This window comes from Castanea sativa, chromosome 11 (genome assembly GCF_040712315.1).
Source record: "Castanea sativa cultivar Marrone di Chiusa Pesio chromosome 11, ASM4071231v1".
In the NCBI taxonomy this organism is placed as follows: domain Eukaryota; kingdom Viridiplantae; phylum Streptophyta; class Magnoliopsida; order Fagales; family Fagaceae; genus Castanea; species Castanea sativa.
In genome coordinates, this window is record NC_134023.1 from 69,029,661 (window position 1) to 69,046,309 (window position 16,649).

Genomic DNA, 16,649 nt, shown 5'->3' on the forward strand with positions numbered 1-16,649 from the left:
TGGACAGAAGTGGATGGAATGGACCAAAGTGGACTGAAAAAGACCAAAGCGACTGAAGCGGACATATTTAGATCGAAATGGACCAAATGAACAGAAGTGGACTGGAAGGACCGAATTGGACCCCAAGTGGACCGAAGAGACTGAATTGGTCAGAAGTGGAACAAATGGGCGTACTTGGACCGAACTGGACCAAAATGGACCGAAGTGGTGTTTTTATTGATTTGGATTTTGGAGTACCACGTCAATTGTAGTCCGTGAGTAGCTAAAAATTTCCCATAGAATGGAGGATTTTTTTCATCAAAACCATGATTTCTAAATTTTTACAAAACAGAGAATTAGAACATGTGATGTTCTCAATTTTTTACAAAAGAAAAGGAAATATGTTCACCTCATTTTACGTATTAAACATTGAAATTCTTTTATATGATAACCCGAAATTGTCTCAAAATTAATTTCTTGCTCAGTCTTTGCCAGATGGTTGACTTCCACCATATCAGCATTCCACATAAGCCATAAACCCCCAGCATAGATAATCGAATCCACATGAATCGCTCCATCAAACGGCAACCGATCTGTAATACTCTTAGCTCTCTCCCCTCCCAAACGAGTTTCCATAACCACAAAAATAGTTGGATTGTGTACATGCACCAGCTCCCTCACATGCTTCTAAAAATTGGGCTTCAGAGTGCCCCTACTACTCCAGATTATTATCTTCATTATACAAAAAAAAAAAAAAAAAAAAAAACAAACAAACAGGGATAAAACAAACTTCAGTAGAAGGTTGGCACAGCGCCTCCTCCTTCAAGCTGCATTCCATCTGCCTCAATCCCTCTATCACTTGACCTCTCCTCAGCATTGGAGATCGCTGGACCACATGTATTCCCAACGCCACCCTGGTGATTAGACCTGGACTCTCTGTTTGTTGCTTCTGACATCTGTATTTGACAGCTCCATTTCCAATAGCCTCCTCTCCGCTAAAATCTCCACTTGGAACACTTTGCTTGAAGACGGCCTTGTCAGGATCGTAGCCCAACTTGTTACTAGTTGAGGCCGTGAACAAGAATTTTGGCTCGCTTGGAACGCTGATCCCATTGGTGAGCTTAGCGGTGGAGATAGAAGATGTGAGCTTTGGGGAGTTTCTAGGACCTTCAGTACCCTTATCTAAAGCAATAAAGACATTGCTTCGTGCAAGATCTTTTTTGCTTTTGACCGACACACTCTGGGCTTGAGTAATGGCAATTCCCACGTTAAAGGAGCCCACTGCTTCTGTGAAATCAGGCCCAATCGCGAAGCCCATTCGTTGCTCTCCATGGTCTGCAACAGGTAAGGCCTCATGGGATTGAACCCAGTTTCTTGGTTGGGCCTAATCAGACTTCCTTCTGTCTGTTCTTATGTGGTTGCTTCTCGGCCCCACCTGTGGGTAAGCATTCCCACCACTTGCTCTGAGACATCCCATTCCACTACCTTCTATCTTATATCTAGCGCCTTTGTTTCCTTGTCTTTTCCTTGTGACCACCAACCACGGACCATAACTGTCCTTTTGCTTAGTTGAATGAGTTGCATCCCCTTGCAAGGGATCCACCATATCACACCCAATGTGTGAGCTGCTGACCTGGACATCTTCCCTCACCTCAGCGTCCATATCCTCCTTGGGCGAACTCCGAATAACGTAGGGGCAAGCGTCCCTCCGATGGCCAATCCGGCCACATGAAAAACAAAGCCTATGGACTCCTTCGTAATTGACAGGTTGTTGGAGACCCCCAATAAGAATATTAGTCACCAAAGGTTTGTCAATATCTACCTGAACACAGAGCCTAGCAAACCAGCCCCTTGCTTTAGCCGCGATATAAGTATCGATCCTAAGGATCTTGCCAATGGTATTCCCTATCTGTTTTAAAACTTCCACTTCATAATATTCAATGGGAAACTCATTTAATCTAATCCATACCGTGATGGAGGAGACATTCGTCGTGGAGGGTTTGAAATTTGGCTCCCATGGTCTTATTGATAGGAAATGCTCCCCTATGAACCACGGTCCATTCCTGAGCACCTTATCATGGTCTTCTTTACAGCTAAAGCGAGTAAGGAAGAACTCCTTCCCTAGATCAATAACATCCAACGTACCCCTAGGCTTCCAGAGAGCATTGAGTTTGGTTTGGATATAGTTAAACCCCACGGACCTCCCATACACTTTGACAATGAGAGATGTTTCCCAAACTGCTCTAATGCGATGTTTCACATCTTTGGAGAGTTTCACCGCTGCAAATCCTTCCCTTAACTCCTCCACCTCCTCATCAGAATCAATATCAGCTTCCATTTTTCCATCAAAAGCAAAAGCTTAGTTATAGGCCCCTAGTATTCTTTACTACTAGAATTTATGTATGCATGTTAGTTGTAAAGTCAGTCTATCATTTTATAGTATCACATCTTTTTGCTTTATTGTTTATTATTCTTCGTTTTTTCTTGGTTCAGAAATTTAAAAAAAAAAAAAAAAAAACCGGTAACTCGGATGATATAAGAATGCTTAAAAACCTGTCCATTTTGAAGTTTTTTTTGTACACGTATAGTAGGCCGTGGTGAGCCTTAATACTTGTAATATCCAATAAACCACATGTATCAGCCAATACTATTATTGAATAGGTTTGCACATAACTTGAAGAGAGAGGAATTTAATTATGAGACCAAAACGACCACGCTTGGTGTGAAATCTAATATTCCTTTGCCTTTGCCTAGCACGTTAATTGATCTGTTTTAGCAACTTTGTTGCTGTGTCAATTTGTTTTTTTCTCAAAATTTTCCCTCTGACTTTGTGGTTTTTGTGCAGGGATCAAGACATGTAACTCGTACTCATTTGGTGATCAATATGTACACTTCAATGTTAGCATCGTAGGTTTCCTTGTTCTTAGTCATTGTTGCGGCCTCCTTGGGTTTGAAATTCCTATATATAATATGAGCATTATTGGGAGAGTATTTTTTGTTCCTTATGGGGAGTTCTGTTAACACCGTTCTTAAGAGCACTCTTCCCTTTTCTATAAGCATGGAATTTTGTTATCTTGTTGCTTGAGGGAATTTGTGTTCTTCAAGTGCAGAGTGAAACCCTTGAATGGTATACTGAACCAGTTTGATAAGCTCACAATTGGTGTTCTTCAAGTGCATATTAATTTAAAATTCAATTTTTTTAAGGTGTATTAAAAAATAATTCAAGTCAATGTGGTCATGTGATGTGAACTACACTTGGTGCCGCCGCTAACAACATCTATAAGCTCCTAAATCTATCTCTAATAATATAATTTGGATTGAAGACCCTCCTCCAGAAGTTTTGTTCTTTGATGTAAATATTTCTCTTTTGTGAAAGAAAATTTTTTCCCTAAAAAAAAAAAAGAAAGAAAGAAAAAAAAAACTTGGCATGCATCAGCATCATATCTTTCCACCCACCGGGGCCCCACCATTAGTGATTTTTTTTTTTAATAAAACGAAAAGATGAAATAAAATAATTCACTTTCATTGAAGAAAGGAAAAATACTCAAGGGACTAGCCCATGAACATTCACCAAAGATGTGAAAAAATGAAAATACTATGAATATTATGAAATAAGGATGGACCTCAAAGGAGAAAAATTATTGGCCCAAGTACCCAATAGTATAACAATTTCAAAGCCGAATTTATTCATTACATCTTTATGCACAAAGGAGAAAGAATGGTGTCAGGAATACCTATACAAAATGACGTTCATTGATGACCAAAGAGAAGTGAAACATCCATAATTTTTTCACAATATTTTCATAATAAATTATAAGTGATTAGTTTTTATTAATTCTAATTTGAAATTACCACTGAATTACTTTTTTTCTCTAACAAGAACAACTCACAACAAACTGCCACTTAGAATTTATTGTAAAAATATTATGAAAATATTGTGAACATAACATTTCTCATAACAAAAAATAAAATAAAATAATTCAAATATATTTAAGATAAACTACGTATATGGTCTCTAATCTCTATTCCTTACATCATATTTCAATTTGGTCAACAATCATCCAATTGTATCAATTGGATCTTTGCCTTTATTTTTGGAGCGAAATCGTTGACAGGACAAACAATCCAAATAAAAATTTGTTTCCATTAATGTAATAATAAACTAATTTTTTATTTAAGTTGTTTGCCCATATAAATGATAGAGACTAAATACTAGTTTTTTTTTTTTTTCATAGTTCATCCTAAATATATTTGAATTGATTTTTTTTTCTTTTTTTTTTGTTATAAGAAATGCTATGTTCACAATATTTTTATAATATTTTCATAACAAATTCTAAGTGGCAAATTATGGGGCTGTTATTGGTAGGAATAAAAGTAATTTTAGTAGTAAATTCAAATTTGAACCAATAAGCTAAATGTTAAGATACCAAATTAAAATATGGTACAAATGATAGAGACTAAATACTACTTCACCTCCCCCTCAAAAAAAAAAAAAAAAAAAATACTACTTCACCCATATATTTATTACAATATGTTTGCAAAATATACCATTCATATCTACTAACTATATAAAAATAAATAAAAGTGAAAAATTCCATCTACAGTGATTTATTAGTGATTTTTTGGTTTAGTCAATGCAAAACTCACCTTATCATTACTTCTTTTATTTGGTTCACAAATGTCCAAAACTCAATGTTTTTGCGTGGGAAAGAAAAGCAAGTCTGAGGCGGGCAAAGAGCAAGATACACCTTCTTCTTCTGACAGACTCAACAGAGAGATAAGCTTGAGCTGAGTACGTGTGTGGTGCCGGTGCAATCCGTACATAATTGGTGAGATAAGGCGCAGAGACAGAGGGCAGTAGGTTTGTATGGGGAGAGAATTGTGTGGTTTAAAGGATGGGAAGAGACTTTGGTGGAGATTGTGGGTGGGTGTGGCCTGTGCCTGTGGGTGTAATGCAATGAGAGAGGAAAGCGCTTCGTTTTCAGGCTTTCAGCACGATGTTTAGGTTTAAGAAAAATAAAATGCACAGTTTTGGAAAGAAAAACAGAGAGAGATGGGAAAGCTTATGCGGTGGCGCGTGTATGTCTCCCACTCTCACTTTTTCTGATTTTGCCATCTCTTGAAATGCCCAAATGGGCAAATCCTTCTTCTCATTCTCTTATTTTCCTCCTAAAATCCTCAGGTGTCTCTCTGTTTCTGTGGTTCTGTGCAGTAGATTTGCATAGTTTTACATGATTTGAAGTTCAGGATTAGTTCAAACTTTGGAGAATAGAACAATTTTTATACCCATTATTTTTTTTTTGGATTTATGGATAAGCAAATAAATAAAGAAATTAGCGCTACCTAGTGATTATATATATATATATATATATATATATATATATATATATATCAAAAGGTATGTGAATTCAAAAATGTGTGGCCTTTTTGTTTGACATCATGAGTATATAGTTGTTCATAACCAGCTTGTTGGATAAATGCCTTTTATCTTTGGTTGCTTTTGGGATTTAAGAAAAAATCGCTTATTTTATTTTTTAGTTTATTTTTGCTCCTAAAGTGGGTCCCAATGTAATGTCAAGTGAGTCTCAATTTTTAGCTTTTTTTTTTTATTATCGTTTACCTCAATCGGATTTATAAGGTCAAGTTTCCCTAAGTTTTTCTTTTAAAACTATTTTGTTTCATTGATTTCTGGGTCATCATATTTTGTATCTTTTAAATTTTTGCACGTGCATGATATTGATGATTATGTGTTTAACCTAAATCTTCCATAATAGGTCTAATAATTAACTTGGATTTGACAGGGGTCTAATATTAAAAGACACAATCTTTATAATTAGAATAACATAGCCAAATTCAAAATTTACACTACTGAAATATTTATTCAAAATTCAAACTTCAGATTCAAAATCCACTAGGAAGAGACACAAGTACATGTAACCATTAAAATGCGGAGCTATGCAAGCCTAAAATTGAACAACTTATGGCAATGAACCACAACAAAATAGTAGCAATTGTCAATGCACACCTCAATGAGGTTAAACCATGCCCTACGCCAGTAAGGATTTATGTAGAGAACTGCAACAAGTCCCAACAACACTGCTATGTAAACCACCACAAAGCTTATGTAGAAGACATCCATATCAATGAAACTACCATCATCTTCCCCATCATGATCCACTAGCATTGTAGACGGAGGTCCGATTTTGGTGCAGTCATGTAATGGAGGTCCACACAAAAGAGGGTTACCCTCATAACTACTTTCACCAAAAGTCCCGAATTGAAATTTTCTTTCTGGCGTTGTACCTGATAAGTTATTATGTGCCACACTAAAGACTGCTAGAAAGGTAATTTCGGTCAATTCAGATGGAATTTTACCACTTAAATTGTTGTAGGAAAGATCCAAACTCTCCATCAGCTTCAAGTTTGAGAATGTTGTAGGGATTGGTCCAATTAGATTGTTGTGTGATAAGTTCATTGCCCGGATGGTGCTTATCTTTCCAAGTTCAGGTGGGATTTCACCTACTAACTTGTTGCATGAGAGGTCAATTCCAAACATGTAGTTGAGAATGTCTCCATGATAGGAGTCAATTCTATTCTTTGTTGTGAACTCTACTTCATCTGTCTGAATTACAGATGGCGACGTCTCAAAATAACTCCTATGATTCCAGTCTTTCATATTTGTTGATTTTGTCTCCAAGTATGGCATTCTAATTACGTTCGAAGAAAACAGTATCCTGAAACCTATAAAAGTAGGCTTTTGGGTGGATGCCACGAAAGTAATGTTACTCAAGCAATGTGGTATTGTACCTGAAAATTTATTGTAGGAAAGATCCAACAAGTTTAAGTTTTGCAAAAAGCATAATTGATTTGGAATCCTACCTTCTAAAAGATTTTTTCCCAAAAGAAGAATGCTCAAGGATGAGAGGTTGCCGATCCAATCAGGAATGTTTCCAATTAGGAGGTTTTCTCGAAGATTTAATGTAACTAGATTAGAGTTGTTTTTGAACGCACATGGAATTGGACCGCTCAACCAATTTTTATTCAGATAAACTGATGTAATATATGATGAAGTGAAGCAAGATGGAATAGAGCCAGATAGATTGTTCTCGCAAAGGTCAAGACATCGAAGTCTATCAAGTTCGCACAACTCGACTGGAATAGGACCTTCAAGTTGATTTTTGGCCATACCAAGTTCATTTAAATAAGACATGTTCCCCAACCACGTTGGAAGCATGCCTGAAAAATGGTTATTACTAAAATCAATTGCCCAAAGATGATTTAATATTGAGATGCTATTTGGGATCATTCCCGATAAGTGATTGTTATCCAAAAGTAAAAATTCTAACTTAGTCAGATTGAAATTGGTGGGAAATATTTGGCCACTGAAGTTATTATAGGACAATTTGAGAAATACTAAGTTGCGGCAGCCCATTCCAAAATGCATTGGTATTGTTCCTGATAAATGATTCTCAAACAAATCTAGAAATTGTAAGAAAACCAATTTCCCAAAAGAAGAAGGTATACTACCTTGAAATGCATTTTTAGACATGTTTAAATATTCTAAATTTGGAAAAATTAAACCAAAATTTATGGGGATTGGACCCTGAAAGTGATTATCCGAAATATCTAGGTTCCTAATGCTGTGACAAATATCATATGGCAGCATGAAAGGCTCCGTGAAAGAGTTATTATTTAAGAAAAGGGACTCCAATTTTGTATTGTTTTCTAGCAACCAAGTGGGAAACTTTCCGACCAAATTATTGTGAGAGAGATCAATCACTACCAACTCATATTGGTAATGAAGAAATCTAGGAGTTGTGCCATTGAGTCCGTTAGAAAGACTCAAAATCTCTAATTGGAAGGTTGGAATCCAAGTATGAGAGTTAGGTTCAAAGGCAATTTTATTGTTATCACTTAATAAGTCCTTAAGATTTGAGAGGTTAGAAAAGGTGGACATTGTGGCTGGGATCAAGAAGTCGTTATTTGACAGAGAGAGGTGCCCAAGTGATGTCAAACTTGGTAGTTGGGAGTGGGCAATGTTCCCGGTGAAGTGATTGTTAGAGAGATCCAATACTTGAAGTGATGTCAAGTTTGCCATACATGAAGGTAGTATCCCTTCAAAATTATTGTAGCTGAGGTCTATCTCTTGGAGCTTCCTAAGTTCACACCAGCCTGTAAAATGAGATTAGCATTGATTAGATTCTGGTATTGTAGCTTTCCTAAGTAATATCATTGTGAAAGCAACCTACCTTGTGCAGGTAAGCTACCGTTGAGATGACAGTTTTGCACTGACAATACTTCTAGAGAATTCATAACTCCAACTTTGTGAAGGAAGCTGTTATCAATTGATGAATCATCCAAGTACAGCTGCTCTAGGTTGTTTAGTGCACCTAACTCTAAAATAATAATAAAATTTTTAGACATGGAAATTGTAAAAAAATAAATTATTAATATGGTATACTATGAAATAGTTACTACTGTTAGAAAGATATTTGGCATGCTATATGTAAAGTTTAAATAAAAGCAATATATACAGATTTTGGTTTAACAAATCCAAGAAAGAATTAGAAATGTCCACTTTGTTTTTATCATCAACATCATCAGTGAGAGGAGTGAAAACTGAATAATTTTTCCATAGTAAAAGACATTTTTCCTATTTTAGGTGGAATTTTATAACAAGAATGTCAACAAATTTAAAAGTAAATGCCTCTATTACGACTTTTTACTCGTTCCTTTTTCTTCTGAATTCCAAAATCTGCACAATATGGTTTTCAAAAGCATGAAATAAATTTTCAATGTCTGAAACTTCTGCATTTGTTATTTTCTTGAGAAAGTGGTAAAGTACACATGACAGCCATTTTTCGAGTACCATTGGTCTTCATATTTGTGCATAAACTGATTGAGTTACAAAAGATCTCTATGTTCTTTCGAAGACTATGGAATTTTAACAAGTGATTCCAAATCATTATAACTAGAATTGCAAGAGATGCAAAATTATTATCGAGAATAATAAATTAAGGATTCGAAAATGTAATACGAAATTTATTTTAAATTACAAAAGAATCATGTGTTAGAATGGTTCAAATGTTAAGGAACACAAGTTTAGTTTCATTTTTTTTTAAAAGAAATTTCATGAAAAATATTTATAAAAAGTTTATAAAAGGTTATGGTTTTCTAAAATTATGCTGGTAATAATTATCTTACTGTGTATACAAGAGTCTAAGAATTGTATAACTTACCTTTAGTAGTATACGATCCTTCCAAATTGTTGTATCCAATGTTTAATATCTTCAACGATGGGAAGGCAGCTACTGACTCAAGAATTTGTGCATTAAAATTGTTCTCACTCAAATCTAGGACTTGCAACTTACATAAGCTGTTTGAATCTATAGGGAAAAATAAAATATTTCATAAATAAATAATGTTGCAGTTTCATTAGGCATACGGCATACCATGTAAAATAAGGATTTTATTTTAATTTGTGAACATGTATTTGACAACCTGTCATACCTTCTGTTGTCAAGAAGTCATTGATACGATTTCCGCCCAAGTAGAGCTTCTCCAAGTTGTTAAATGCTTTGAAGTCTACATGAAAAAATAAACTAATTAAAAGATTGTAGATTTTAGTAGCTCAACTTGTCTAGATTAAAGGTTGAATTTCAATTTGAGAATCTTCAATTCATTTTGTTAACAAGGATTGTAATGTTCATTTCCATTTGATAGATGTTTGGGTTTCTTGTACATACTGTTTGGACTTCTTGTACACAATCACTCCCAAACCCAATTTCATAATTTGTTGACTTGTGTGAATTTGAGTGGTTTGCATGAATTAGTGAGTCGCATAAAGTAGAAAATATCCACCATTCACAGTGACACAACTTAGTAAATTGTAAAATTAAATATGTGATTGGTTATGTCTCTAGAATTATTCCTCTTGAACTATCTTATTCATCAATTCCGTTCTCTTAGAGGATGAAGATAGTTTGAACTTTGGACCAAATGACTTTTTGTTGTCGTTTTATTTTTGTTTAATGATACTTAATTAATCAGCTTAAAAAAAGAGTCATCATTGACTAACATTATATTATATAATTGAATGACTTTGCTAATATTTTAGTCTAATTGTTCTATATTTGATGATGTATCTTTTTTTCCTTTTGCCCCACATCCATCAATGGAATGGCCTATAACTTGACCCACTGGGCTTGTTTTTGTTATCCTTATTTACCCAAAATAAAAAGGGCATGTGAATGTGTGTGTGTGTTTTTTTTTCTCTATGTCGTCATATAATAGTTTGTCATTTTTACCTATTTTCCCCCTAAATTTTGTCAATGTTTTAACTTCAAGAGCTCTCTCATGGGTTATTAGAAAGATTTTTATAATTTATGACATGCTAGGTTCCAAATTTTATCACTTACCAAAAAGCAAAGTTCCAAACTTTATTACTGACTTATTGTTACCTATTCTTTTTCTTCATTTGGAATGCCAAGTCACACTTTTTTTTTCACATTATCTGAGATTGTTACCTAAGCATCCAATCATCCATGACATTCCCATACACCTCCTGGGAATCACGGCAATAAATAAGCACGGAATTCAATCATTTGAATCTTCGCATTTAATAGAGTATAATAACCCTATTAATAGTATACCCAATGCAAGGTATAATTTTTCATTAAATGGGACTTTAAATATGTCTAATAAGTAAATATCACAGGCTATGCAAAACTTCACAGTGGGACTTGAACACGGACTTTCGGACCCGTGCCTAAAATAGTAAAATTCGGCGCCTTAGGCCTGTCGGCCAAACTGTCCACATATTGTCATACTATCTTAAATTTATTAGTAATTAATTGTTATGGAGCTATATATATATATATATATATATATATATATATATATATATATATATATATATATATATATATATTTCCTCCGTCCCAATTTATTTGTCCTGTTTGAGAAATCAAATTTTTTAAGAGAACATCATTTATTGTCTTGTCTGCTTTATAAAAATGTATAAGTTTACAAAACTACCTTTAAATAAATTTATCAACTTTAAAAAAAAAAAAAGAATTATTCTTAATAAGACAACTAAAAAAGTGGTCCAATTAGATTGATTTTTTGAACATTTGTTAGTATTCTTTTCAAATAGTTTTGAAAATAAAATAGGAGCATAATAAAAATATTAGTAAACTAATAACTTTTATTTTTAGAAACAAGACAATATTTTGAGACATTCCAAAATAGAATAGATGACAAACAAACTGGGACATAGGAAGTATATATTAAGAAGAGGTCTATCAATATAGGGTAGTCTAAGAAATAACTTTATGTCAAATCATTTTAATTTAGGTCAGATTTTTTACTAACTTTTTAGGATGTAGCCAGTAACACTAACTTTTTGAATTTCACTTATTAGTTATGTAATATTTTTAGTCACTTTATTAATTTATACTAATTTTTAATTAGGTGAAGATGCCCATTAACATTTCCCAATAATATAAATGGCCAATAATTTAGTTTTTCTTAAAGGAACTACAGTTCCATAAATAAACATTTAAAAGAACCAACGGGAAAAAAAGGTGAAATTTAGTTGTATAAATCTCAATGATTGATATAGGAGGGAAATAAAAAAAAATATTACGCTCTCAATAAGCATGAAACACTCTTCTAATCTTCATTTGCAAATTAATTAATAATAATTTTACCTTGGATGTGGATTGATCCATTCAAGCGGTTGTCATTTAAATGTAGTTCCTTGAGCGAAGCAATAATACCACTAAAGGATTGCAAAATGCTATTATTGAAATAATTTCCACTCAAGTGAAGCACTTCAAGCTTGCTCAACGTAGATAATCTTTCAAAACCTGCAATTTAGATGCTTCAATTTGCATGTCGGCAACTATGTATTCCCACAAAATAGTATAAAATGATTCTAACATGCAACTAATTATTTTCACTTCCATTAAAAAAAAAAAAAAAAGAGGTAATAGAAAAAAGTAAAATATTGACAAATACTACCTACTTTTCTTAGGATATAAACATGGTACCTTCATTTGGGACGCATCCACAAATCCCATTAGCACTCAAATCAAGGTACTGGAGCTCTTCAAAGGGAAGAAACAGAGAGGCATTAAAATACCAACCTCCCCCACTTTCTCCACTCCAATAAATCGTACTATTAAGAGAAAGTTTGATTACACGACCGGTAGTGATGTCGCACTTGACTTTTTCCCACTCACAGCAATCACTCTCTTTGTCAGCTAAGTCCCAATGAGGAAAATAATAATATTCATTAGCGTAGTTGACAGTGGAAGCTTTGAGTTCCAAGAGAGCAATTCTCTCTTGCTCCCAGCAACCAAAGCACCCATTCATACCAAAATGAACCAAAACTAACACCACTGGCCACCACCAATAACGTCCCAACTCCATTACTTTTTCCTTTTCCGATTTTCTCTACAACAATAAGACTGACAAAGTTTTTGCTCTAACTCTGATTTATACTCCCAAGCAAAATAGATCTTGAGTTGAAATAACACTAACACCACCATCCTATATATACCCACTACATGTACCACTTTCTCAGATCATATCTTGTGTTTTTTCCAAAAGCACAAAGTTACATCCACTATTTGAGATGACTTGGACTAATTAAGTCTTCGCAATTCCCATCATGTGTCTTTCCACCCAGCTACGAATCTTACGATAATGATTTTTTCTAAATAAAAAAAGGTGCAAGAAGATATTTTATTTTAGAGAGTTATATATATATTAGACTGAAAATAAAGCGAAAGAAAGAATTTGTTTTTAAGAGCCTATTCATTGTTTTTTGTCCGGCCGGCCTGAACAATGTGGTCCCATACAAAGTTGTGAATAACTCTCTGATAAAGTTCGAAGTTTTGAATAAACGCTTTCAACTCTTCAAAACTTTGTCTTTGTCTACCGACACAGCCGTGTATTGTAGGCTTTAGCCTTAAATTTTAAATATTTTTTCTATTTTATTTATTTTCTATTTAACATATTCTAACAATAGGTGTATCTTATTTAGGAAAAAAATAAAAATAAAAATCTAAATATAATTATTATTATTATTGAAATATATTATGTGAGAAAAATAAAATTATAATTATAATAAAGACTTTTAAATATATGTGTATATATATATATATAATATAAAATTAACCATAATTTCGAAATGATACCAAAATATATTCTATTTCTTTAACCAAACCAAAACAACTTTTGGAATGAGCCTCTTTTAGACTATATTTTTTGGTTTTTTGGGTTTTATAAGTTTATGTGTTTTTTGTTTAGTATTTGTTTTTTTGTTTGGCATTTGTTGTGACTGTGTACAATTTGTTTGTTTATTAAATTTAAATATTGTACATAAAATGAGTACTGATAGATTGATTGATAGTTTTCCACTAGTGAATCGGGCAATTCAAGTGCTCTACTATGGAGAATTGTACTTCATTGGGTGTTACTGTACTTTTTTACTGTTATTACTTAATTTAAAACTTAAAATAAACATAAATTATGTCTAAAAATATTTTAAAATATACCTAAATATAAATATTAATTAATTGTCTAACACCTAACATATTGAGGGCGTTTGGATCCCACGTCTGCGTCCCACGTCCGCGTTTTGCTTCCTTTTTTTTTTTTTAACCCAGCCGCAAGATTTGACTATTCAGCCATGAACAGTGCACAAATGCACAGTATTACAAATAAAATTGTTGCACCCCGTACCCATTCCCATCTCGATGTCCATGCAAAATAACATTGCACAGTATTACAAATAAAATAGACCACCAGCATCCTACTTATATATACTGTTATAAAACCAGTCCACGTCACAGTAAAACCAGTGATTGTCTTTTTTTTTTTTTGGGGGGGGGGGGGGGGAACAATTGCTCTAATAATGCATAGCGTGTTGGTTAAAGCTTCAAATTTTCCTTTTACTATTTTACATAATATTCCTAATCCATGGAAAAATGTCTATATATATTTTAAAAAAATAAAATTTAAATACAATATTTAAGTGTTATTCTTTAATTATTGTACCTAAATTTAGGTACAATACTTATATGCTCTTCTCTTAAGATTTAGTCATGTATTTTTTTTTTTCCAATGAGATGAAAGTGTATTTTTAGTTAAGTACAACCACATGACTAAATCTTAAGAAATAAAACTAAGAAATAGCATTTAAGTACTATATTTGAGTTTGTTCATCTTAAAAAATGTTCAAATGAAAACATCGTAAAAAAAAAAAAAAAAAAAAAAACTCTTCGTACACTTTCTTTGAAAATACTTGAGAAGACCTAATCTAGGAGTTGGCATCCATATGGTGAGTTTTCCACCCACTACCGTGATAATATTTTCCTATTTTATTAATATAAACAAAAAAGGTGGGAGGAAAGATAGGGTAAAGTACGTTAAAAAAAAAAAAAAAGAACACCACACTTTTAAATGGGGCATATTAATTAAGCTCACAATTTTATATGAAACATGCACTTCAAAGTTTAAACAACACAATTAAATAAATAAAACACTTTAAGTTTTAAAATTTAAGGGGCATTAGGTCGCGTTGTTCTAGTAAATTTATTTATATATTTTAGAAATAAGTATTGGTGAAAAAGTGCGTGAAAATACGTATTGGTGAAAAAGTGCGTGAAAATATGTGTAAGATTATTTAAAAACTGAAAATATATATTTAAATATATGTACCAAACAGCTTCTAAAATTTTTTTAAGTAATTTCCTCAAAAAGATAATTCAATTTCTTTTGATAAATAAATACTTTAATTGACTTACTCCTATATCTTTCAAATTTACATATATATTTAACATTATATAAAATATAAATGCTTAATAATATATAGAAAATATACATAAAAGTGTATTGTATTTTATAATTTTTTATAGGCTTGTCCTGCCATACTCATGTCTTATTTTTTTAAGAAAAATTTTGTGTTGTCGTGTCATTCTCATACATGTGTCCGTGCTTCCTAAGTTTCAATGGTGCTTTAATTTCATGGAAAAAGTTTCATAGGGATGACTACATAGCATTTGTATTTTAAACTTTGCATCATCTGAGAATGCCCTAACTCAAAAAGAGAATGCCCTAACTCAAGAAGATGCCAAAAACTTTGGTTTCAATTATTTAGAGCTTTTGCATTATTTGAGAAGACGCACACTCAAGAAGAGGCCGGAAACTTTGATTTCAATATTACTTTCACGGAAAATGTTTTGTACGTAGTGATGACTAGACATAGCATTGGTACTATCTTGGAAAATGTAGTTATGACTAGTCTATTGGTACCAGCTTTGCATTAATTGACAATAGCTGCACTCAAGAAAATTAAGGCCAAAGACTTTGGGGCAATTGTGAAGACTTGGACTCAATTAAATGCTGAGGACTTAGGTCTCAACAAATCAACTACCTCTATAAATTCGTATCCAGTGCTTTCTTGGAAAGTTTATCATAGTAAATGCTAGTATTATGAATTCTGAACCTAGACCAGTTGAAGACTTTGACTAACATTATATCTTTACATCAACCACCATGGAATCTGCTTTTCAATTGAAAATAAAAGGTGGGAAAAAAATTATTCATTTTCATTGTGAAAAAGAAAAAGACTACTAGAATATGTGGAGGGCGTTTGGATTCCACGTCTGCGTCTCACGTCCGTGATTTGCTTCCTTTTTTTTTTTTTTTTTTTTAACCCAGCCGCAAGGTTTGACTATTCAGCCATGAACAGTGCACAAATGCACTGTTTATAGGTCCCACAAATTTCACTTTTCAGCAACTTTTTCACTAAAAATAGGTCCCACAGTACTATTCACACATTTAAAAATTATTTTGCTACAGTGTTTTCAGTTTTCAGTTTTCAATTTCAACAAAATAAGTTGTATCCAAACGGACTCGTGCTCTCACCAAAGAGGTGAAAATGCTATGAATATTTTAAAAATAAATAAGGATGTATCTCCAATGTGAAAAAATAAATAATATTGGCACAATAAGCCGGGTCGGCCCTTGGGCAAAGGCCACTTAAGCCATTGCCTAGGGCTGCAAAAATTTTAAATTATAATTATTTTTATAATTAAAAAAATGTGAGTTTCGTCACTTCAAGAAGGCCTCTAAAATGGTGGGATTAATAAAAGCCCAATTCATTTGAAATCCTAAACTTTTTAACAAAAATAAAATTATATGAATGTATCAAATTATCATTAAAGTTAATTTCTTATAACCACTTGAGATTTCAATTTTTATGTCTCTCTTCCACACCATGGATTGTGTCATCCAATTTTTCACATGACCACACACCAAATGATATCTCTCCCAAAACCAAAATCAAATTTGGAAATTAGATTTCAATTTTGTTTCATTGTGTATCACTTTATTTAAGGTAAATTAAAAATGATTTAAAAAATAAGTTAAAGGTAGATGTTAGAAAACTTAAATTTAAAAATATAATTAGTAATTTTGTATATCAAAAAGCAAGAAAATGAAATTAAAAGAAAAGTTACAATATAAAATTTAATAATGATATATAAATGATACTCCGTATTTGAATAAATAAATAGAGGTCATCACAAAAGGAAAATACTCTGGATTTTCAGAATTTAAAAAATTGCTAGCAAATGTGGCTTCAGTTTCTTCCCACA

At 32.8% G+C, this 16,649-nt stretch overlaps 2 protein-coding genes across 3 annotated transcripts; both read right to left on the reverse strand.

The window, feature by feature from the left end:
- Window positions 1-1,363: 1,363 nt before the first annotated feature.
- LOC142617041 (uncharacterized) lies at window positions 1,364-2,317 on the reverse strand. The gene has a single exon (XM_075789742.1). It carries the CDS (start codon window positions 2,315-2,317, stop codon window positions 1,364-1,366), a length of 954 nt encoding a protein of 317 aa, XP_075645857.1.
- Window positions 2,318-5,831: 3,514 nt separating this feature from the next.
- LOC142617334 (cuscuta receptor 1-like) lies at window positions 5,832-12,670 on the reverse strand. 2 transcript variants are annotated; one of them, XM_075790137.1, is made up of 6 exons: window positions 12,033-12,670; window positions 11,691-11,849; window positions 9,490-9,564; window positions 9,219-9,365; window positions 8,229-8,369; window positions 5,832-8,151 (listed from the first exon to the last, which is right to left on the reverse strand). In XM_075790137.1, exons 1-6 carry the CDS (start codon window positions 12,412-12,414, stop codon window positions 5,933-5,935), a joined length of 3,123 nt encoding a protein of 1,040 aa, XP_075646252.1. In that variant the 5' UTR covers window positions 12,415-12,670; the 3' UTR covers window positions 5,832-5,932. The 2 variants fall into 2 exon arrangements, with proteins under 2 accessions (XP_075646252.1, XP_075646251.1); XM_075790136.1 differs by having other exon boundaries at window positions 8,229-8,375.
- Window positions 12,671-16,649: the final 3,979 nt, after the last annotated feature.

Bases quoted from the DNA above. Each gene is read 5' to 3' on its own strand.
- LOC142617041 (XM_075789742.1), bottom strand. From the start codon at position 2,317: ATGGAAGCTGATATTGATTCTGATGAGGAGGTGGAGGAGTTAAGGGAA.
- LOC142617334 (XM_075790136.1), bottom strand. From the start codon at position 12,414: ATGGAGTTGGGACGTTATTGGTGGTGGCCAGTGGTGTTAGTTTTGGTT. The intron at 9,565-11,690 runs GTAAAATTATTA...TTTTTCATGTAG, and splicing joins TGGATCAATCCACATCCAAG to ACTTCAAAGCATTTAACAAC. The intron at 8,152-8,228 runs GTAGGTTGCTTT...CTCATTTTACAG, and splicing joins CGGTAGCTTACCTGCACAAG to GCTGGTGTGAACTTAGGAAG.